Genomic DNA, 24,717 nt, shown 5'->3' on the forward strand with positions numbered 1-24,717 from the left:
ATGGGTTCAATGCTTGAAATTTTATCAAATTAATAATGATGATTAATCTGCATTACTACGTTTTTGACAGGCATATTGAATACACGTCCCTTATAGTCTATATAGCTGCCAACAAAGGTGTGAGATAACATTGATGCTCCCACTAATTTGGGCTGAACTCAGATATGTTCATATAGTGTTTTTAAATCCGATACAATGACCAGCCAAAAGATACAATATGATATATTAAACTTCAAAAGAAAAGCATATTAGCATTATCAAGTTCTGCTAGGCCAATAGTAGAAAGTGAAAATGTGGTCTTAACAAAACAATTATGCAGTTATTGAGCCCAAACAAGCAGCCCAGGCCGTCATGGTGTCATTCATACCTCTGAGTTTGTACAGCTCTCCATTGACTGAGCTGACGATGAACATGTGCGGCGCCTCGTCACCGACCGTCACTGTGGCACCAATTAAGGGGAGGGATCCTCGCGGCTTCTGACTCCTTCCTTGCTCATTGACAAAATAGAGCAGCAGTCCCAAATCTGGGTCTAATACAAAGTACCTGCCAAAAGACAAAGACAAAGATGTCAGGAGAACGGACCAAGCAGAAGAAACAAAAGAGGAAAATCTGTTTAAAAAATGACATTTACTATTTGAATACAAATCTGTCTGAAACTTTCTTTGATACATTGGAACCCGTTTTAAGTTGACGTCCAAGGAATGGCTTACTCGCGTTGGCATAAGCGTTTGTCTCCTTGCTAAGATATTTAGCTTGTTATCAAGCTAGCTAATAACAGAGACAAAGTTGCATGAAAAATAGCTTTAACTATCATTTCAGCCAAAGCCTGCCAGCTGACCTTTGTCTATATACCTTATATTGGTGTAGCGATTGATTGATATAACGATAGATCGATTATATTCCTAAATTTCAAGTCCTGTGCTCAGCAAGTTTGCCTTCGCAAGATAGGTATCGATTTAAAAATGTTTTAAAAGTGAATGGATCAATTTGATCAATAGTAGCAAAAGGAAAGCAGAACAGAAAACAAAATAATGGCAGATTGTATATGAAGTTTAACACTTTTAGTAATAAGGACGTTAAATGTTAAGTCCGTGGCATCATCAAAACAAAAAATGGTGGATACCTACTGTGGTCGAGAAAGATCATGGACACAAACGCCACAAGACAATGTCATAAATTAGAACAGAACCACTTACAGCTACAGCACAATTTCAAAAGCCAGAACAACAGTAATATAAAGCTGCAACACAACTTTAAGCCACAAAAGACACGGCCGACACAACAGAAGTGACAGCGGAGCAAGTTATGACAACGCACCAACTTCCAGAAAACAACAACTTGAAGCCAGGGCTGTACGCTTAGTTTTTTCACTAGGAGCACCAGTGCTACTAAATGAAATAAAATGTGTAGCACAGAAACATTTCAGGAGCAATATGAAATGTCCTAAATAACACAATTTTACCATTAACACTCAAACAATGTACACAGTAACACACATTTGCACTCATACATATAAGCACAGTCCTAATGCAACCCTCAGTTGAACATCTCTATCGACTTTTTATCGTTAAGTCATACTACGTCATGCCGTGTACTGAGCTACACATGATATCAGTCACATGTCACGACTGGCATCACATTACTGATCATAAATGTTACTTATACCTGCCAGAATGACCAGTGATGTTGATAGGTTTTCAATGTAGTGAGTTCTCAGGACCACCAAATGATGATTTGTATCAGTACTTGGAAAATTCAGTGGCACCCCACAAAAAGAGGCTAATTGCAAACTTTACGCACATGCCGAGAAGTCACTAACTTCCTAAAGTATTTTAAGCATTATTTCATAAGAGATACAACTTTTAGCACGTAATGACAAAACTACACCCGTACATAACTTGTGCACGCCCATTAACATGACTGCAAATTGTTCGTTGCTCATCTTGGACTGTGTGTACAAGACAGCGGTGAGTGACAAGCATGAACAACAAGCAAATTCCTCATACCGATGAGCAATTTTTATTCAATATGATTAGTAATTGTAAAGAATATAGACACTAAAAATGTTTCTGTTAAACCACTAATGGTAACATAAGCTAGCCTGTTGTGTTCTTATTTTTTGTTCAAAAAATGTATCTGAGAGCAAGCAACTGAGATAGGCTCCAGCACCCCCTGCGACCCCGAAAGGGACAAGCAGTAGAAAATGGATGGATGGAAGTTGCAAACAGCTGAGGCCCTTTAAAAGTACTCATGTATTTCTAGTTCTTGTATTCTTATTGTTATGTTTTTAAATTCCTTTGGTAGTGGTAAATCATAGGGTTATAATAGATGTAATAATCCATCCATCCATTTTATACCGCTTGTCCCATTCGCAGGGGGTGCTGGAGCCTATCTCAGCTGCATTTATGTTGAAAATGTATCTGAAATTAATCAACACTGTCACAAGGGCATGATATAGACAATTGTAAGAAAATAGCATTTTGTAACTACATAGACAAATTAGTAAAATTCAAATCAAAACTCGAACAAAAAATATCAATGGACGTGCTGGTTTTAACACACACAAAAAAAATCTTATCTGCAATTGATGTGCCTGTTTTATTGAGTAGTGCAAATGTTAAAATACATCTGAAAAGAGCAGACATTTTTGTGTGTTGATGAGCCATCACTAGAGAAAGAAGAGAGACGAAAGTGTAGATGGGCAACGCTGAAATACTATTGCTTGTCTGATCATTTAACAAAGAAACAAGGAAGTCACAATCTTCGTTCAATGAATGTTCTGCAATTTGTCGTCCCCAAAGTAAGAACTGAACTGGGCAAGAAAGCATTTAGGTTTTCAGCACCGAAGGCTTGGAATAACCTCCATCCATCCATCCATTTTCTACCGCTTATTCCCTTTGGGGTCGCAGGGGGCGCTGGAGCCTATCTCAGCTACAATCGGGCGGAAGGCGGGGTACACCCTGGACAAGTCGCCCCCTCATCACAGGGCCAACACAGATAGACAGACAACATTCACACTCACATCCACACACTAGGGCCAATTTAGCCTACAATCGAATATTAAACTTCAAACCCTAGTTACGTTGAATGAGTTTAAAGCTTCTGTGAAAGGACTGCAGTCTACCTTGTCTGTATGCACATGTGTCATGTGAGCAAGTTTTAATGTTGTAAATGTGATGTTTTATGTATTTGTTTACTGTTTATAATGTAACCTTGCTGCTGCCCTCTAGGCCAGGTCTCCCTTGGAAAAGAGATCTTTGATCTCAATGGGATTTAACCTGGTTAAATAAAGGCTAAATAAAAATTAAAAAAAGATGCACAAAATATAGTTGCAAATATTTGCAGACTAGCAATAATATTTAATATTTTTCTTTAGTGGCATTTTCGCGTTCTCTTTCCCTGCTTCCCATCTCGTCTGAAGCGGCATCTATGTGCAGACGCCATCTGAGCAACAGTATTTTTCATCACCACCAACAAGTTTGCTTATTTCAATACCGCACGTCCTCATATATCTCTATTTTATGCTGCAGCTGTTACATATACTGCAATATTGTACATGGTAATTGTTATATATTGTATATATGATATAAACATATAATATATCAGTATACATCCTATACTGCAGTGCTTTTCAACCTTTTTTGAGCCAAGGCACATTTTTTGTATTGAAAAACCACGGAGGCACACCACCAGCAGAAATCATTAAAAAATGAAACTCAGTTGACAGTAAAAAGTCGTTGTCGCAATTGTTGGATATGACTTTAAAGCTAACCAAGCATGCATCAATATAGCTCCTGTCTCAAAGTAGGTGTACTGTCACCACCTGTCACATCACACCCTGACTTATTTGGAGTGTTTTCCTGTGTGTAGTGTTTTACTTCTTGTCTTGCGCTCCTATTTTGGTGGCTTTTTCTTTTTTTTGGTATATTCCTGTAGCAGTTTCATGTTTTCCTTTTGAGCGATATTTCCCGCATCTACTTTGTTTTAGCAATCAAGACTATTTCAGTTGTTTTTATCCTTCTTTGTGGGGACATTGTTGAAGTCTTTGCTGTCGTCCAGCATTCTGTTTTTGTTTACTTTGTAGCCAGTTCAGTTTTAGTTTGGTTCTGCATAGCCTTCCCTAAGCTTCAATGCCTTTTCTTAGGGGCACTCACCTTTTGTCTATTTTTGGTTTAAGCATTAGACACCTTTTTACCTGCATGCTGCCTACCGCTGTTTCCGACATCGACAAAGCAATTAGCTACCTGCTGCCACCTACTGATATAGAAGAGTATTACACGGTTACTCTGCCGAGCTCTAGACAGCACCGACACTCAACAACAACACATCATTTGCAGACTATAATTACTGCTTTGCAAAAAATATATTTTTAACCCAAATAAGTGAAATTAGATAATCTCCCACGGCACACCAGACTGTATCTCACGGCACACTAGTGTGCCGCGGCACAGTGGTTGAAAAACACTGCTATGCTGTACATATATTATGTAAATATTACCTATATATGTTATATTTTATATTGCTGTTAGTCTATTTTATACCTGCATTGTCCTTTCCATCTTTTCCATCATTTGTAACTGAGCTACTGTGTGGAACAATTTCCCGTGTGGATCATTAAAGTTTGTCTAAGTCTCATAACGTTACAACACCATCGACATGAAAAAGCACAGCCTTCAGCAGTAGAAACGTGAGTTTATTTACTATCAAGCTCATATCTTTAGTTGCTGAAATGAAATCTGCGGTGACAGGCTAATTGTTATTGTCGCAGCCTATCTAGCATGTCGCGACTCGCAAGAGCGGCGATGCTGTGTACACATGATCACGTCAGCGGTGAGCAGATGCGCAGATGTTTGCTATGACGTATGAATGGTCTGTTGACCACAATGTTTCTTTTTCCTAAAATGCGTGTAAATTTGTCGCACCATACAGCCCTGTTTTAAGAGTTCTAGCTTTGCGGTTAGCGGATTCTCCTTTTGTCCTCTTACTAGGGTAAAGCTATGCGTAGACCTGTAGTCCTGCAGTGATAATGTACTTTATTGTCCGCCATGGAGGCAAGGATTAGTAATAGAAGACGCTACACGCATTGTGCATGGACATTAGCCACGCTGAGACGACATGTTTATTTCAGCTTGCTCACACATTCTAGCCAGTGTTCTAGCAAAACATGTACCGTATTTTTCGGAGTATAAGTCGCTCCGGAGTATAAGTCGCACCAGCCGAAAACGCATAATAAAGAAGGAAAAAAACATATATAAGTCGCACTGGAGTATAAGTCGCATTTTTTGGGGAAATTTATTCGATAAAACCCAACACCAAGACTAGACATTTGAAAGGCAATTTAAAATAAATAAAGAATAGTGAACAACAGGCTGAATAAGTGTACGTTATATGACGCATAAATAACCAACTGAGAACGTGCCTGGTATGTTAACGTAACATATTATGGTAAGAGTCATTCAAATAACTATAACATATAGAACATGCTATACGTTTACCAAACAATCTGTCACTCCTAATCGCTAAATCCCATGAAATCTTATACGTCTAATCTCTTACGTAAACAAGCTAAATAATATTATTTGATATTTTACGGTAATGTGTTAATAATTTCACACATAAGTCGCTCCTGAGAATAAGTCGTACCCCCGGCCAAACTATGAAAAAAACTGCGACTTATAGTCCGAAAAATACGGTAATGTAATTGTGTGTCCTTAAGTGTGCATCTACTTTAAAGTAATCTTTCACGCGAGTACAATCTTAAGCCATGTAAACACAAGGACAGTACAAATCAGCGGAGCTTGTCAGCTCATCATCAGTTGAGTCTTGATCAGTTAAAAAGGCTCATATTGGCCCTAAATTTGATCCCATGATCAGGATCGGGATATTTCTACTTGTTAGTAAAAATAAGAACACGGGGGACTAGGACTTTATAAATTGGTCGACATAGAAGGGTTGTCAACACAGGACTGGGTTTGCAGTAAACAAAACATGATGGGGCCACTTATGGTCCGAATTAGGCAGCCGGCAGCCAATAATATCTGGTCCACCAGTCGCAACGACGTGGAACATATGGGCTGCGATTAGTCGGCTTTTAGTGCAGAATAAATCCCAGCTGGGACCGTTTTTATGACTTGTACCACTGTTGTAAAAAAATATATAGCTGCTTCGTTCACTTGAATATTTTACACCACAACTCCCTAGAGAGGATATGGAAAACTGCAAACTAAAAATCGATCCCTATTAACAGTGTTGCCAGTCTATCAGGAGAGCACATGATTTATGTCGAGCTCAGCTCTGCGTCAAGATACTCAGATTCTCACAAGCACCATCCATAAAGTTCAATCGCAGTCAGCAGAGCGGGGCCTTTTACCGTTGACCCCTCCGGGCAGTCTTGCCAGTGCAGCTAAACAACAGTGCAGCCTTTTAACAAGATGGATGAAGCTGGATAATAAACTGTCGGCCGTACGTTCAGCCTTACGTGTAACAGAGCTGAAAATGCTGACCTATAAGGCATGGGCTGTGTACAACCCCAACGTCTGACCTTTAGAAAAAAGAGCAACCGGAGCTAACAATGGAACAACACAGAGCAATTAAACCATAGGAAATGTTTCAAAATGAGACATTATGTAATTACAGGAATGTAATGAACTTCATACTCTGTAATCTTTACACAATATTTAGCAAAATATCATGAGTTTCTGTGCCTGTGTCCAGTATTGCGCATTTCTGTGCCTTAAAGATCGGGTTAAGAGAATAACACAGTTTTATATTATGATTACTGTGACATCCATCCATCCACCCATTTTCTACCGCTTGTCATTATTGTTAAAATTTGTTGACAACAGTTAACACTAAAATAATTGCCCTGCAGACAAATAAATATTTGTAATTGAATATGGTCACTTCTCGCAACATCGCACTTCAAATATTGCTGCTTCCCTATATCGCAGATATTTAAAAACATTTTTTAACGCACATCATACACATTTTTGGCATAAATTAACTGTTAAATTAAGTCTTACTTAGGTCTTACATGTATTACAGTGAAGTATTTGTCTTATTTGCGGCAATCAATAAAGATAACGGTGAACACAACGGTTAATCTTGCCGCTACTGTGTCTTCACGACAATCAAGTTGACCAACTTTTTGATGCACTTCATCTTCAACTCCTGATTTATCAATAACACATCTGCACATTGGGGAGCTTTCGGCGTGAACAATATCAAAGACAAGACGCACAGGACTCCATGTGACTTTGCACTCTTAACTCATTTTCCTTCTATGCTACATCAATATGGAATGCACTCCCAACAGGTGTAAAAAAGTGCATCTCTATCCTCCTTCAAAACCGCACTAAAAGAACACCTCCAGGCAGCAACAACCCTAGCCTAACCCCATCCCTCCACCACATCCCACCTCCCCGAATTGTAAATAATCAAATGTAAATAATCAAATGTATATACTTGTTCTTATGCTTTCTGAGCTCACTATGTTCACTGTACATATCCTACGAAGTGAGACCTACACTATTACAATGTCCATTTCTCAGATGATATAATTGTTGACGTCTGAAGTATGCTGATAGCAACCCAACCTAACCACCCCCCGCCCCAACCCCCTCCGCATCCCTGCCCCCGGATTGTAAATAATGTAAATAATTCAATGTATATACTCTGATGATTAACTTGTGTGATGACTGTTTTATGCTGATAGTATATATTTGTACCATGAATTAACGTGGACCCCGACTTAAACAAGTTGAAAAACTTATTCGGGTGTTACCGTTTAGTGGTCAATTGTACGGAATATGTACTGTACTGTGCAATCTACTAATAAAAGTTTCAATCAATCAATGCACGACACTGAATGCTCTCAGCTCCAACAACACGGGATGCTAACAACAAAGCTAATGGTCGTAGCTGCGACTGTCAAGTTGACCAACCTTTGGCAGAAAATCTTACACCCGTGGTTTCAGCACATCAAAGGTTAGTTCAAACTTGGAGGAATGACCGAGGATGTGATGCAGTATTTCCACGTAGTGACCAGGTTTTAGTGGCTGGGCGACGGCCATTGCAATGTCCCTTGGTTGAATCCTCCATGCTACCGGTGAGAACTGTAATTTACAGCAGAATGCACACAAGCCTACTTTATTGAGTGTAAGATGACTATATTATGTGTAAAGAAAAAAGAAAAAAACCTTTAGAAAGCCATAAACATTTGTAATGCTTTAGCTATTAAAATATTGGATTTATTTGTAATATTCCTACTTTGCAGCGATTCGTTATAGACGCTATGAACGAGAGACAACTGTAACTCCAACAATTATGAAAATAAACACCAATCTTGAAAATACTTATACAGTATATAGGACGTCACATCGCATTTATAATTTTTTATTTAATATTTTTTATTTAATATTTTTGTCATTTTTATTTATTTCATTTTATTACATCACATTTTTTATCTGCACTCCACCTAAAGAACTTTTAGTCTGTGTAACAACAAAAATATAGCCAACAACAATCACCTGACTCACCTTCTGCCATGTTTTGCTGAGAGTGAAATAAATAAATAAATAAACTTCTTGTTTATGTTTGACACTATTTTGTCTTCCGGTTTTGTCGAATTTATAATAACTTTGAGTGAATACCGTAATCTTATGCGGTTGTATTGAAAACATATATTCAACTGACTAACCGTCTTGAACTTGATCATGGTTTATTGTAGAGATAAATGCTTTAATATGTAATATCGGAAATTATCGGTATCGGTTTCAACCTCCCGATTTTCCTGGGAGACTCCCGAATTTCAGTGCCCCTCCCGAAAATCTCCCGGGGCAACCATTCTCCCGATTTCCACCCGGACAACATTATTGGGGGCGTGCCTTTAGCGTCCTCTACAACCTGTCGTCACGTCCGCTTTTCCTCCATACAAACAGCGTGCCGGCCCAGTTACATAATATATGCGGCTTTTACACACACATAAGTGAATGCAATGCATATTTGATCAACAGCCATACAGGTCACACTGAGGGTGGCCGTATAAACAACTTTAACACGGTTACAAATATGCACCACACTGTGAACCCACACCAAACAAGAATGACAAACACATTTCGGGAGAACATCCGCACCGTAACACAACATTAACACAACAGAACAAATACCCAGAACCCCTTACAGCACTAACTCTTCTGGGACGCTACAATATACACCCCCCGCTACCACCAAACCCCGCTCCCCCCAACCCCGCCCACCTCAAACCCGCCCACCTCAAACCCGCCCCCCCATCTCCCGAATTCGGAGGTCTCTAGGTTGGCAAGTATGCTCTAGTATACTCTGCACTGAAGCTGTGCGCCTTCATTGTTTTTGTAGCTGTTGTTTTGAGCCATGTTTAAAAAAAATTAAAAATAATGCACTTTGTGAAAGTCAAAGTATAGTATTTCCCATAGTTGTAGTGGGTATTAGGATTATCTCAGGGAGAACATGTCCCAAATTCCAAGCTGCTGTTTTGAGGCATGTTAAAAAAATGCACTTTGTCACTTCAATAATAAATATGGCAGTGCCATGTTGGCACTTTTTTCCATAACTGGAGTTGAAGTTGTTCTCTTATTTTGGAAAACCTTGTTTTTGATTGATTGATTGAAACTTGTATTAGTAGATTGCACAGTACAGTACATATTACGTACAATTGACCACTAAATGGTAACACCCGAATAAGTTTTTCAACGTGTATAAATCGGGGTCCATGTTAATCAATGCATGGTAAAGTTACATCACAACAAAATTAGGCATAATAATGTGTTAATTCCACGACTGTATATATCGGTATAGGTTGGTATCAGAATCGGTAATTAAGAGTTGGACTATATCGGAATATCGAATATCGGCAAAAAAGCCATTATCGGATATCTCTAGTTTATTGTCTGTTAAAATTATGTAATTTTTAGTTAAAATAAGGCTTTTTTTTTGCTTTTTTTTTTTAATTTTTTACTGAAGTCATTAAATATATTACTGCTGTTTAATATGTTCACATAAAACTGTCAAAATCAAATGCAAATAAAAAATCTGAAACCTCAACAAAAATGCAGGTTGTAAAACTCAATGCTGATTTTTTTCCAAAATCTTATAAAAAGAGTCTCACTGAAGCTACATTCCCTGAATTCACACCTTCGATGAAAGCAGTGATGCATGAGTCATCCCTGAAAATGTAACCTACCACCCCCACCACTACTTTATTCAACACACACGGACAGCATACTGGGATCTAAATCGGAAGGTCTAAATTTAGAATATGCATGTATAGGAATCACTGTGGCTTTTTCGTAAAATATGCATTTAATTCCATTTTCAGGTTTTGTCGGGACTCCTAATGACATTTTGAGACATCCTACAACTACAGCAACAGAATTGTGCTGCTGAAGCAAGTCGTTTTTTTTTTTTATTTTATGTAAGGGTCCCCCCTGAAGACATTTTAGCAAAATTTTTTTTTCGTAAAATAGGCATTTTCTTCCATTTTCAGGTTTTGTCGGGACTCCTGATGACGTTTTGAGATATCTCCTACAACTACAGCACCAGAATTGAGCTGCTGAAGCAAGTCCGTTTTTTTGAATTTTTTGTAAGGGTCCCCCCTTACGACATTTTAGCAAAAACATTTTTTTTTCCCGTAAAAAATGCATTTTCTTCCATTTTCAGGTTTTGTCGGGACTCCTGATGACGTTTTGAGACATCTCCTACAACTACAGCACCAGAATTATGCTGCTAAAGCAAGTCCGTTTTTTAAATTTTTTGTAAGGTCCCCCCTTACGACATTTTAGCAAAAAAAAGGTTTTCGTAAAATATGCATTTTCTTCCATTTTCAGGTTTTGTCGGGACTCCTGATGACGTTTTGAGACATCTCCTACAACTACAGCACCAGAATTGTGCTATTTTACCTATAAAAGCACAGAAGTTACTGATGCTGTTTCAGTCAATCGTGTGAAAATTGGATTGATCTGCTGGATGTAGAAGAAAGTGGGCCTGAGACTCTGAGGTGTTTAGCCTGATGACACTTCTTATACAAATGACTTAACAGTAATCCCTTGTGTATAGCTTTTAATTGGCCTGACTGTAGTGATTTAATTTATAGTTATGATTCAAATATTTCATAGCTAGAGCATAAAAGACCTGTTTATGACCTTCTTAATATGTTTAACACTATGAGAGCCCTCTAGACATGAAATAAAACCCACATAGTAACTTCTATACATTTTAATCAACAAAACTCAAAACCAGTGAAGTTGGCACGTTGTGGAAATCGTAACTAAAAACAGAATACAATGATTTTCAAGTCCTTTTCAATCTATATTCAATTGAATAGACTGCAAAGACAAGATACTTAACGTTCGAACAGAACAACTTTATTTTTTGCAAATATTAGCTCATTTGGAATTTGATGCCTGTAACATGTTTCAAAAAGCTGGCACAAGTGGCAAAAAAGACTGAGACAGTTCAACTTTATTTTTTGCAAATATTAGCTCATTTGGAATTTGATGCCTGCAACATGTTTCAAAAAAGCTGAGACAACAAGATGGCGCAACCGAACCTGATAGTTGATACTGTTGCCTGATTGGCTGTTAATGTGTCACTCCCACTTAAGGAAGTGAAGACGCACGGCGATGCAGGGAGACATTTGATCTCCAAATCTTATCGATAAAGCCGTGACGGTATCAAATGTGCACTTGGAGAGTGTATTTTTTTCTGGCACTTTTGCTTTGGCGGGTCAGAAAACATACTACATCTCCCAGAATCCCTTGCGCAGAGCAAGGCCGCAATGTGGGGGCGTGGTGCGCCGCAAAAAGGGAGAGAAAGAGGAAACAGGAAGTGAAGTGTGTTGCTCTTCGTAGTAGATAAGAGTAACGTATTTTTCGGACTATAAGTCGCAGTTTTTTTCTTAGTTTGGCCGGGGGTGCGACTTATACTCAGGAGCAACTTATGTGTGAAATTATTAACACATTACCGTAAAATATCAAATCATATTATTTAGCTCATTCACGTAAGAGACTAGACGTATAAGATTTCATGGGATTTAGCGATTAGGAGTGACAGATTGTTTGGTAAACGTATAGCATGTTCTATATGTTATAGTTATTTGAATGACTCTTACCATAATATGTTACGTTAACATACCAGGCACGTTCTCAGTTGGTTATTTATGCGACATATAACGTACACTTATTCAGCCTGTTGTTCACTATTCTTTATTTATTTTAAATTGCATTTAAATGTCTATTCTTGGTGTTGGCTTTTATCAAATAAATTTCCCCAAAAATGCGACTTATACTCCAATGCGACTTATGTTTTTTTCCTTCTTTATTATGCATTTTCGGCCGGACTAATACTCCGGAGCGACTTATAGTCCGAAAAATACGATAATTGTTTTTTTCAAAGTTCTCCGATAACTTTTTGAGTTATGTTGGTAAGAAACAGACAAACAAACCCTGGCAAAAACATAACCTCTGTGAGATAATAAAGCGCGCCACGTTCACCTCAAGCATTCCAAGCCAAAACAGACTCGGTCAAGGCGTACCGTGCCGAGGGAAAGTAAGTGCTGCACACCCAAGCTACTTGATAAGCTACCATTACCCGGAAAAGATGAAGTCAGCGAAACATCAATTTGTGAGGTATTCACATTATTCAAAGTTAAATTGTTGAACTTTTCTGAGAAACTGCATTTTCCAATCTGATAGAAAAAATGTCATATTGAATATTGATACTGTTGTTGATATTATTCATTTTTGTTTCACTACCTTTGGATTGTTTTGTGTCATGTTTGTGTGTCCTCTCAATTGCTCTGTTGATTGCTATTCTGAATGTTGCTGGGCCGGGTTTGGTTTTAGAATTGGAATTGTATTATTATTGTATTATTGTGTATTATTTTGTTGGATTGATTAATTAAAAAAATTTATAAAAAAATAACAAATGTCCACTGTAGAGGATAGGGATGTCCCGATCCAGGTTTTTGCACTTCCGATCCGATCCGATATTGTTTTTGCACTTCCGATCCGATACCGATACTGACCGATACCGATACTGACCGATAATGGCCTATCCGAGCATGTATTAAAGTTATTTAGCCTACTTAGTTGTCAAAATCATGTTGAAAAGGGTTTTAGGACTCTAGATAACAACTAGCCAGCTGAATTAAGTGAGTTTGAATAGTACACAATGGTTGGTAACAAGAAACTGACCTGTTTATTCAAGGATAAAAACAAAATAGACAAAATTATACATGACAAACAGAAATGGCATCATTGAAACAAGGGCTGGGCGATATGGCCTTTTTTAATATTGCGATATTTTAAGGCCATATTGCGATACACAATATATATCTTGATATTTTGCCTTAGCCTTGATGAACACTTGATGCATATAATCACAGCAGTATGATGATTCTATGTGTTTTGATTGATTGATTGAGACTTTTATTAGTAGGTTGCACAGTGAAGTACATATTCCGTACAATTGACCACTAAATGGTAACACCCCAATAAGTTTTTCAACTTGTTTAAGTCGGGGTCCACTTAAATTGATTCATGATACAGATATATACTATCAGATATATACTATCATCATAATACAGTCATCACACAAGATAATCACATTGAATTATTTGCATGATTTATAATCCGGGGTGTGGAGGGGGGCGCCGGATGTAAGTGTCAAAAAGACAGCCAAAAGAGTTTGATATGAGAATAAATCTAAAGTTAAAATATAGGGTAGAAATGCACCTATTTGCAGGAAATGTAGTCTTGATTTTCAACATTTTCTTTCAAGGCTTGCATGTCTACATTAAAACATTCTTCTTCATACTGCATTAATATATGCTACTTTTAAACTTCCATGCAGATAAGGAAATCACAACTAAAAAAATCACTAATTTTTTCATACGGTGTTGATCTGATGGTGTGGACGTGTGGCACCGAACGGAGATAAGCGTCTCGACAGACGTTATAATATTTGAACAATGATGACAAAAACTGTTTTCTCTGTCATGTCCGTGTGTCGAAAATTGTTATGCGCTTATTTTTTTATTAGATTTTGTGCGTGGCATATAATTGCTATGCGCAGAGGACGTTTAAACAGTGCGCAATTGCACAAGCGCGCACCTTAGAGAGAACGTTGGTCACACGGCTGCGCTAGCATCACAGCTAACGTTAGCCATGCTGCCACCTCTCTGCTCGGGGAGGAGGTATACGTATGTGACGTATGACGTGACAGTATGTGACGTATGACGTGACAGTATGTGACGTGTGTAAGAAGGTGCGCTTGCTGTCTGTGAGAAGCACAGACACAGAAAAGAGTGAGAAGAGCCTGTCGTGTAATGCCAGCAGCTAAAAGCAACTGCGTGAGAATCCACAGACCTTTAGATGTGTTGAAGGTGTGCTGGAAAATGCGGAACGGAAATTAGGTAGCAGCAGAAAAGTGGAATGTACTATTTAAATAGGTGTGTTGGAAAACACGGAGCGGAGGTTTTTTTTTTAACTAGATCCGGATCGGCATTTTCCCATGCCTTGTCGATACGCATTTTTTTGCAAATATCGGCGGCCGATCCGATCCAAATATCGGATCGGGACATCCCTAGTAGAGGACACTGCTTCTTAGAAAGTAAAAGTTGGATGTTCAGTTGATGTTCCCGCACAATTCTTTGCACTTAAAAATATTTGTTTGTAGTAATGAATATGATTAGTATGATGAGAACATGTTAGCATTATGTTTGTGTTCAATTACAGTACTGTATATGTGTGTTTATCCTAAACATTCCTGCCACTTCATTCTACACACTATAGCATTTTTGAGTCTTGTTTTTTTGGACATATACCACAATAATATCGTACCGTGGCCTTAAAATCGTGATGATATCGTGCGGTGAGATTTTGATATCGTTACATCCCTATTGGTTAGACAGTTGCATTACGTTTGAGTGCTAGTGGGACAAATTTGATTGGCGAAAATGTTGACGATTGGCCAAAATCCACGGGGAAATTGCGGGAATTGGACATAGTTGCGAGGCCGCGCATAATTCACAACATCGCAAAATCCTGAAGGGACTGATTAATGTACACGTTAAAAGTGCAATTTTAATATTGATGATGTACATTTATAAGAGAAAAAGAATGACGTTATGGCAAGCATAAAATCTTTGTTTAGCTTCAATGTGTGTTTTATCGGTCAAACAATTACTGAAATTATCAATAACTTCAGCCCTGGTTACTTTGCAAAAATCAGTAACGGCAATAATGCCCTGTACTTACTTATCCAATCTTAACCAAAACATGCAGTATCTTTCACACCTACTTGAAAAGCAAATTATTCTACATTCTGTCCTTGTAAGCACCTTTTTTCCCTGAGCATTGCATTCTCATTTTTCATGAATAAGTGACTCACGCTCAACTGAAAACAAATACAAGCCCATTTCACTTCCATACTCTCATTTCCACACTGGAACATATGGTTCCATTATCAGTGAAAAATGGTCAAAGCCATATGCAAAAACAGACAGGGAGCTTCATAAATGGCTCCGATATCACCTACACAACATTATCAGCACTTCACACTGACAGAAAGCCACCTACACAGCAGCATGTTTAGCTCCAGGTCTGCTCCTCACCACCACCGTGCACACAAAGCACTCAACATTTGAGACCAATCGTGAAAACACACTAATGGCTGCAATTACTCCAACCCTCTCCGCCACCTTGAATCTTTTCTATTATCAATGTATATGTTGTGGACAGGGCAGCACGGTGGAAGAGGGGTTAGTGCGTCTGCTTCACAATACGAAGGTCCTGAGCAGTCCTGGGTTCAATCCCGGGATCTGGATCTTTCTGTGTGGAGTTTGCATGTTCTCCCCGTGACTGCGTGGGTTCCCTCCGGGTACTCCGGCTTCCTCCCACCTCCAAAAACATGCACCTGGGGATAGGTTGATTGGCAACACTAAATTGGCCCTAGTGTGTGAATGTGAGTGTGAATGTTGTCTGTCTATCTGTGTTGGCCCTGCGATGAGGTGGCGACTTGTCCAGGGTGTATCCCGCCTTCCGCCCGATTGTAGCTGAGATAGGCTCCAGCGCCCCCCGCGACCCCGAAGGGATTAAGCGGTAGAAAATGGATGGATGGATGTTGTGGACAATTAAATAAACATTATGCAAAAGTTAAACATCACCTATGGAAGTGTAATACTGTACTGTACAGTTAATCTTTTTTTACTTTAACTTGACTGATTTTATTTCTAAAACAGGGTCAATACATATTGATTATCACACGAGAGTAAATATGCAAGATTGTAGCCAGTGTCTAATTTCCATCTTTCGTCCCTGCGGCAATTACTGCCAAACACATAAGAACAGGACAGCACCAAACAACAGGACAGCAAGGCCATATCCAAAGTTAAAGTAAAGTACCACTGATAGTCACACACACACTAGGTGTGGTGAAATTACTCTCTGCGTTTGACCCATCCCCTTGTTCCACCCTCTGGGAGGAGGGGAGCAGTGAGCAGCAGCGGTGGCCGCGTTGGGGAATAATTTTGGTGATTTAACCCCCAATTCCAACCCTTGATGCTGAGTGCCAATCAGGGAGGTAATGGGTCCCATTTTTATAGTCTTTGGTATGACTCGGCCGAGGTTTGAAGTCACGACCTACCGATCTCAGGGCGGACACTCTAACCACTGGGCCACTGAGCAGGTAAACAATACAACAATAAAACAATAATAATACAAAGTACAGTCGGACTAAAAAAAAATAAACCAAATTATTAATGACATGCCAGCAATGAAATTACCATAGAAAGTTGGATTTAAGTGTAAGAGTGTTGAAGGGCTCAAGTGCTGCAGTGTTAAGATATACAAGAAGATATTTGCACGGGTAATCTTTTTTTTTTTGCCTTTAAAAGTGAATATACAGTGGAACATCAAAGGTCAAAAACAAAACACTGGTTGATTTGATTTGGAGAAATAGTCAAACCGTTGCTATCATGAATATGGGGCGGCATGGCGTAGTGGGTAGAGCAACCGTGCCAGAAACCTGAGGGTTGCAGGTTCGCTCCCCGCCTCTTACCATCCAAAAAATCGCTGCCGTTGTGTCCTTGGGCGGGACACTTCACCCTTTGCCCCCGGTGCCACTCACACCGGTGAATTGTATGATGAATGATAGGTGGTGGTCGGAGGGGCCGTTGGCGCAAATTGCAGCCACGCTTCCGTCAGTCTACCCCAGGGCAGCTGTGGCTATGAAAGTAGCTTACCACCACCAGGTGTGAATGATTGATGGGTTCTACATGTAAAGCGACTTTGGGTACTTAGAAAAGCGCTATATAAATCCCAGTTATTATTATTATTATTATTAATATGATCACGATAATACAATGTGAAATGTATTTATTCTAGGTATGATCCAATCAGGGTTTTATTGAGTGACATCGGCCGAAACCAATATCGATCACTATCTATGGTTATTGACAGTTTAACAATATCAACACAATATCTGAACAAGTTCCTTATTCTGTTTTGTAACATACAATTGTTTGAGCAAAACAAAGTCAATAGTACACAATAACTAAACAAACCCAAAAACTATTAATTACTCATTTAAATCATTTACTGTAATTTTGGCCTTGAGGCAATTATACCCTGAGATTGTAAACATAAACAAAAACAAAAATAAATGGTTTTGAGAAAATAAAAATATCATCCTAATCACTTTAGTATCAATCATTGTGTGAATGCCAAAGCATTATTCCCAGATTTTCACTATCATTCCATTCACTTGTTTACAAATGTTTCCTTCCTCGATGGCTCCACGTTCGGGTTCTAAACATTTTATACGTTTCCATCCACCGGCTTCAAGCATGCATTAAATAGATCGTTCTGGAGCCACAAATTGTTAAACTTGCCCTTACCCATCTTGTGGTTAGAGTGTCCGGTAGGTAGATCGGTACCAGTCATACCAAAGACTATAAAAATGGGACCCCTTACCTCCCTGCTTGTCACTCAGCATCAAGGGTTGGAATTGGGGGCTAAATCACCAAAATTATTCCCGAGTGTGGCCATCGCTGCTGCTCACTGCTCCTCTCACCTCCCAGGGAGTGGAACAAGGGGATGGGTCAAATGCAGAGAGTTATTTCACCACACCTAGTGTGTGTGTGTGTGTGTGACTATCAGTGGTTAACTTTATGCATGTAATTCGGTTTTGATGTGGGCTTTCGTCAAGTTTCAAAGCAAGACTGAAGTTTATGCATGTTTTAAATAAAAGTAGTAGATTAAGTAGTAGATTTTTAAGACCTTTCAAAATTGTATTTAAGACCTTTTATGAGTTTTTAGGAGAATTGTAGACATTTCCAAGCCTTAAATTGAAATTGTTAGATTTAAGACTCTTTAAGACCCCGCAGATACATTGGTTAGTACCTGTTGTATTTACACCAGGTGTCTCCGGCTGACTGATATGAGATCAGAGCGGTTTAAAAACGCGACATTCATTTATAGTTATTGCATGCTGTGTGTTCAAATGTTTCAGCATATTGCTCGCAAGTTGTCCTCTTGATGAAACATCAACCTTGCAATTATTACAAGTAGCTCTGTTACATTTTTGTCCACGTTGCTGTCTGACGTCACTATGCACGTTGCGCAATGATGTCATTCCCGCACGTAAAATTTCCTTTGAAAAATAGCAAGCGTTTCCAAAGAATTGATGCACTGGGAACCGGTTCGGTTCTCGATTCTTATCTCACTTAAGATAATAAGAAATGTACTCTACTTTCCATATATTGCTCGCAAGTTGTCCTCTTGATGAAACAGCAACCTTGAAATTATTACAAGTAGCTCTGTTAAATTTTGTTCCATGCTGCTGTCTGACGTCACTATGCACGTTGCGCAATGATGTCATTACCTGCCTCGAATTCTCACCGGCATTGAAAGTAAACAAGTTTTTTTTTAAAAAGTAATATTTTAACTGAGTTTTTAAACTAATCTGCTCGTTGATGATTTGTTTGGTTTTATATTGTGCAGTTATATTTATATGGTAATTATTATTCTGTGACTGTAAATTGTTTGCTTGTTTTCTTATTGATGCTTTTATTTTTTTTAAATTTATTTATTTATTTATTTTCTGTATTGTGTAGTTATAATTATATGCTTTTACTTGTAATTGTATTGAATTGTGGACCCCAAGAAGACTAGTGGGTTGTTGAGGCAACCAGCTAATGGGGATCCTTAATAAAAATCTAAATCAAATCAATTACCGCCCGTAAAAATTCCTTTGAAAAACAGCAAGCGATTCCAAAGAATTGATGCACTGGGAACCGGTTCGGTTCTCGATTCCTATCTTACTTAAGATAATAAGAAATGCACTCTACTTTCCATAACTGAGGTTGTTATTATTAGCTAAGTGGAGTGGCTTTACACTGTGTATGGAGACACACAATTAGCTGCTAGTTGCTTGCTAACCGGGAGACTAAAAATAAATACAGTGTCAGCCAGAGGGCATCGCTGTTTGAGATCAGCATTTAAAAGGCATTAATCTGCAACGGCGATACTGATGAGTGGCCGATCCATCCCTAGTCTCATTAATGTCTTAAACTGATTATAGTGCAGTAATAGTCCTATTTTGTATATTATGTTGTTAGGATCCATAAAGATATTCACAAAGGGAAACTTACGTTTCCGGGTTAAGGCTGAACAATGCTAACAAAAACACAGCGGCTAATCTTGGCGCTATTGTATCTTTACCGCAACATTCAAGTGGACAAACTTATAGCACAATTTTTTGATGCACTTCATCATTAACTCCTGCCTAATCAATAACACATCTCCATTGGAAAGCCTTTGGTGTAAACTATGTCAAAAGACGAGACGCAAGATGTCTAGGCCTCAATTCGATTTGACACGCCACTTAATGTTATCAGCTCTCCGAAATGAGCAGCTGTCAGGGCAATGCTAAGTGGAGATGAACTCTGTTGATGCACTTGAACTTTGACATCAGCTTTTCACTACATAGTAAACCTTTGGCATGAGCGATGTGAAATGACAAAGTGGTACATACAATGCTAACAACACAGCTAATGGTCGTAGCTGCAAATGTCAAGTTAACCATGTCGTCTGATCAATGCCTACTTTGTGACCACCGACTGGAACACAAACTGGGCGTTATCAGAACCCTGCAACACAGAGCTGATAGTGTTCCTACCAGCCCACAGGCCAAAGAGAAAGAGCATATGCATTTTAGAGAAGCCCTCAAAACCTGTGGTTACCCCAGATGGGTGTTTGTGAAAAGTAAATCCAGTTCCAGAAGAAACAAGAAGAGAGTGGATGAGGAAAAGGGTGAGAGACGCAAAAATATTGTCATTTAAATATGTATCAGGTCTATCTGAGAAACTCCAAATAATGTTTAACCTAGGGCTGGGCGATATATCGAATATACTCGATATATCGCGGGCTTGTCTCTGTGCGGTATAGACAATGGCTATATCGTGATATTCGAGTATACGTCCTCACGCAGTTGCTTTTAGCTGCGGGCATTACACTGCAGGCTCTTCTCACTCTTTCTTGTATCTGCTTCTCACAGAGACATAAAACAAGCGCACCTTCTTACATACGTCACATACTGTCGCAACGTCATACGCTCTCGCGGAGCAGACAGGTAGCGACATGGTAAAGTTAGCTGTGATGCTAGCGGTGTGGTAACAAATGAAGGAATAATTAATTCCCAAGAAAAATAGCAGGGAGTCCATCGTCTGGCGGTGGTTTTGCTTCAAGCGGGAAGATGTTTCACAAGTATGCGGCAAAAGCGTTGCTACAAAAAGTAGCAGCACTGCTAATGTGTAGCACCATTTGAAAAGTCACCCGCTAGAGAATGAAGAGTGCTTGAAACTCCGCATGTCAACATCTCCGGCCGGTGCCACACCAACAAAATGCCGAAGCAACCATTTCCACATCAACACCGTATAAAAAAAAGTCACCAACAGAAGGAGATAACGTCCGCAGTAACCTACCACATAGTGAAGGACATACACTATTTGATTTCCTATTATGCAGCTCATTTTTATTTGACAGTTATTGAAATATTTTGTGTGACATCATGCACAAAAGTGCACTTTATATGTTTTAAACTATTGTAGTGGCGTTCTGTACAAAAAGTGCACTTTAATTTAGCGTTGTTTTGCTATGTCATCTTGTGTGACATCATGCACAAAAGTGCACTAATAGCTTGTTTTAAAATGTCTCTGGGAGTCGAATGTATGGTACATACAAAATCACATATGCTCACATACATAGGTACCTACGCTCCCACATACATACACAAATACAGTACATATTTACATACTTAAAGTTCGTACATCCACACGCACATTCAATATACAAACATACACATACTGTACATATACACTCACTGTACAAACACATATACACATTCTGTACATATACATTCACTGTACAAACACATATACACATTCTGTACATATACATTCATTGTACAAACACATATACACATTCTGTACATATACAAGTACATATGCATACTTACACTCATGCACATAATCACGTTTCATCAAACATATATTAACGTTGTTGCCCTAGGGTTAACTGGGTATAACACATGGCACACTGACAAAGCTTAACCTAATGTTACTATAACAACCTACAAGGTTAATGTAGGTTGCTTCTCTTTCTCCCCCTCCATTTTTCTGCATTCTTTCGTATCTCAAGTTATCATTACGTATATGTATTGTTGCACTTGAACAAATGTATTGTTGATAATAAAGGTAAAGTATTGGTAGTGTTCTTTATCAATAGCGCTATTTCTATTGGTATTTGTATTGATCCATTTGTAGTGTAATAATGCTCATTGACATTTCTGTATTATTTTTTATTTTTCGCTAACTGCTTATTTGCTATTACTTTTACCATCATATTTGTACATGTCATATTTGCTGATGTTGCTCTATTGTTGTTGTTGTTGTTTGCTGTTGTTGTTTTTGTCTCTCTGTCTAATCCCCCTCTTGTCCCTACAATTTCCCCCTCTGTCTTCTTTTTTTTCTCTTTCTATCCCCTCCTGCTCTGGCCCGGCTGCACTAAATGATAATATAAATACATTTAATAAAGTCAAATACAAATAAGACAACAAGAGAAGTATCCTACACTTCTCTTCTGTAAAGTAAATCTGAACAGCCGATATGGGCATCTACATCAACTATATGATTTGCCTGAGAAGCTGGACAGGACATTAAAAAAAAAAAAAATGTCTCTGACAATCTTGCACTTTCTGTTTTGAAATTACATGAATGTTTGTGCCACTGCTTAATAACTGTTTAAAAAATACAGTTTTGGTAAATTGACGTAGTTGTGATTTCCCTCTCTGCATGAAAGTTTAAAATGAGCTTATATTAATGCAGTATGAACAATGTTTTAATGTAGACACATAGAATCATCATACTGCTGTGATTATATGTATCAAGTGTTCATTCAAGGCTAAGGCAAAATATCGAGATATATATCGTGTATCGTGACATGGCCTAAAAATATCGAGATATTAATAAAAGGCCATATCGCCCAGCCCTAGTTTAACCAACACAACATCCCTGTACACTTCAAACCAGGCAATATCCTGTGACCGAGACTAGTAGATCCTAAAGACCAGACACCCCACACCCACAAAAACAATCTGATGTATGCCTGAATGTTATGTAAAGGGGTCACAATCACAATGTTCAAGCGTATTAGCTGTGTCAAATCATCCATTTTACACATATTTTTCGTTGTTTTGCTTCTTCCAGCCTATTTTTTCTTTATGAATCCATGCAGCATCATTCTTCACTTCCTTAATGTGTTTGTTAAGTACTTCCTGTCATAATGGTGTTTATCTCATATATCATTCACATTATCATTATCTCTTCTTGAAAAGCAAAACGATTAGATAGATGACTAGATTTGTAGCTAGACAACCAGACACAGTGCTAAAAAGCTGGATACATAACGTAAATGCTCCAATTAGCGCCTCTTGGGTGTTTTCAATTAACTCTTAGTGAAGTCCCAGGAACCTGCAAAGGTCTCAGTCATAAGTCTTAGGTAATTCATGTCTTTTACTTGAATTACTTAAATCGCTTAAATTTCTAAATAAAGTTCAGATCATCCATTGATATAGTCTTGTATTTGGTCACAGAATCCTTTAGAGGTTTATCCTATTAAGGAAATATGCCCTTAGATTGCTTCGGGTGCAGAAGTCTATCACAGCTCGTCCAGAGAGTTCCCCAATGCCCCCAGGACATTGGGGAACTTAAAGGATAGCAGCAGTTGGATTTTAGGAGGAAGTGTAAACACAACAACGACATCTGGTAGGAAGCCCTCACAAGTAGGAGTCGAGGATAGGGTTCGGAGGTCAACAGACTCAACAGATCACAGGAAATAGGTTGACTGGTCAAGCAACAAACTGGCCTTTGTCCAAGGCTAGAGTTACAAAGAGTGGGGGTCTTCGTGTAAAAGGTATTTAGGACAGTGGTCCGAGAGTACAGGAGAAGAGTAATCAGGCCCATACTCTTTCTCCTGGAAGCTGCAGTTCCAGTCTGAGGCTCGCTGAAACAAATAAAGCTTTTTGTTCGACGATTCCTCGTTGGCGTCTTCTTGGCTCATCACCCATCACACGACCATCAACAATACAACAATAACAAACAGAATAGTTAGTCAGCCTCATTGGTTTGCAGTACGCGGTATACAAAAATTCAGGCAACCCATTGGCAAATTTTTTTGTCAAAAACAAAATATTCCAACATAAGTAGGGATGGGAATAGACAACTGGTTCTTGTTTTAGAACCAGTTCCGAGTGTATCAATCGTTTGCCATTTTTTCACACAATTTCTTTAACGGTTACCGCAGGTGAGGATGACGTCATTATGCAACGTGCGTAGTGACGTCAGACAGCAATATAGCAGTGCCCGGGCGGAAGAAGCGCAATTATTTATTCCGATTCCACATCAATTCATAATTTTTAACGATCAATTATTAAAATAATTATTTGAAATTTTTATTTAGAAGAAAAATACGTTTTTCTGCCATCTTTTCTAACCTCTAACCCGTTTTGAAACAGTTTCAATAAAATGATGATATCAAATTAACATTGCAAGAATCGGTTTGAATCGAGAATCGATTCTGAATCAGATTGTCACCCCCAAGAATCTGAATCGGATTGAATCGTTAGGTGCCCAAAGATTAACATCGGTTGTGACTACAATCAAATAAAAATGGTCGACTCGAGCAAAGTTTTTCGGGTAAATCTCTACCATTTATGGAGATATTCGCTGACTTTATGCAAAATACGTCACTAAAGTCTCAAATTCCAAATCGCTCTTTTGGAGCAAGTTAGAAAATGGCAAGATTGTTTTATAAATATATCTTCCATGCCTCCAATGTTTGATATCTAATTTTCAGGACTTCTAGGGATCCCAAATACACACAAATATGTAAGAAAAGTTTTGTTTTTTTCAATAATAAGACCCCTTTGATGTTGTATATGTATAAAAGTGTTTTTGAAATTGTACAGCCTCGGAAGAACAGTATAGCAACAGCTAACGGGAATCGTAATAAACAAAGTCCTACTACAAGTAGGGGGCATGATGACCGAAATACCGCTGTAGTTTCAATAGGACCACCAATACTGAAAAAATATATATAAAAATGTCACTCTGATTGTCATTGT

At 38.5% G+C, this 24,717-nt stretch overlaps 1 protein-coding gene across 1 annotated transcript in view; it reads right to left on the reverse strand.

Annotated features, from left to right (window-relative positions):
- LOC133621014 (oxysterol-binding protein-related protein 10-like) overlaps positions 1 to 24,717 on the reverse strand; it is a 199,706-nt gene that overhangs the window by 168,122 nt on the left and 6,867 nt on the right. The window contains exon 2 of the mRNA XM_061982779.2: positions 368 to 543. Coding sequence (XP_061838763.1) covers positions 368 to 543 — 176 coding nt within the window. The remainder of the gene's footprint in view (positions 1 to 367; positions 544 to 24,717) is intronic.

This window comes from Nerophis lumbriciformis, linkage group LG21, assembly GCF_033978685.3.
Source record: "Nerophis lumbriciformis linkage group LG21, RoL_Nlum_v2.1, whole genome shotgun sequence".
NCBI classification, from domain to species: domain Eukaryota; kingdom Metazoa; phylum Chordata; class Actinopteri; order Syngnathiformes; family Syngnathidae; genus Nerophis; species Nerophis lumbriciformis.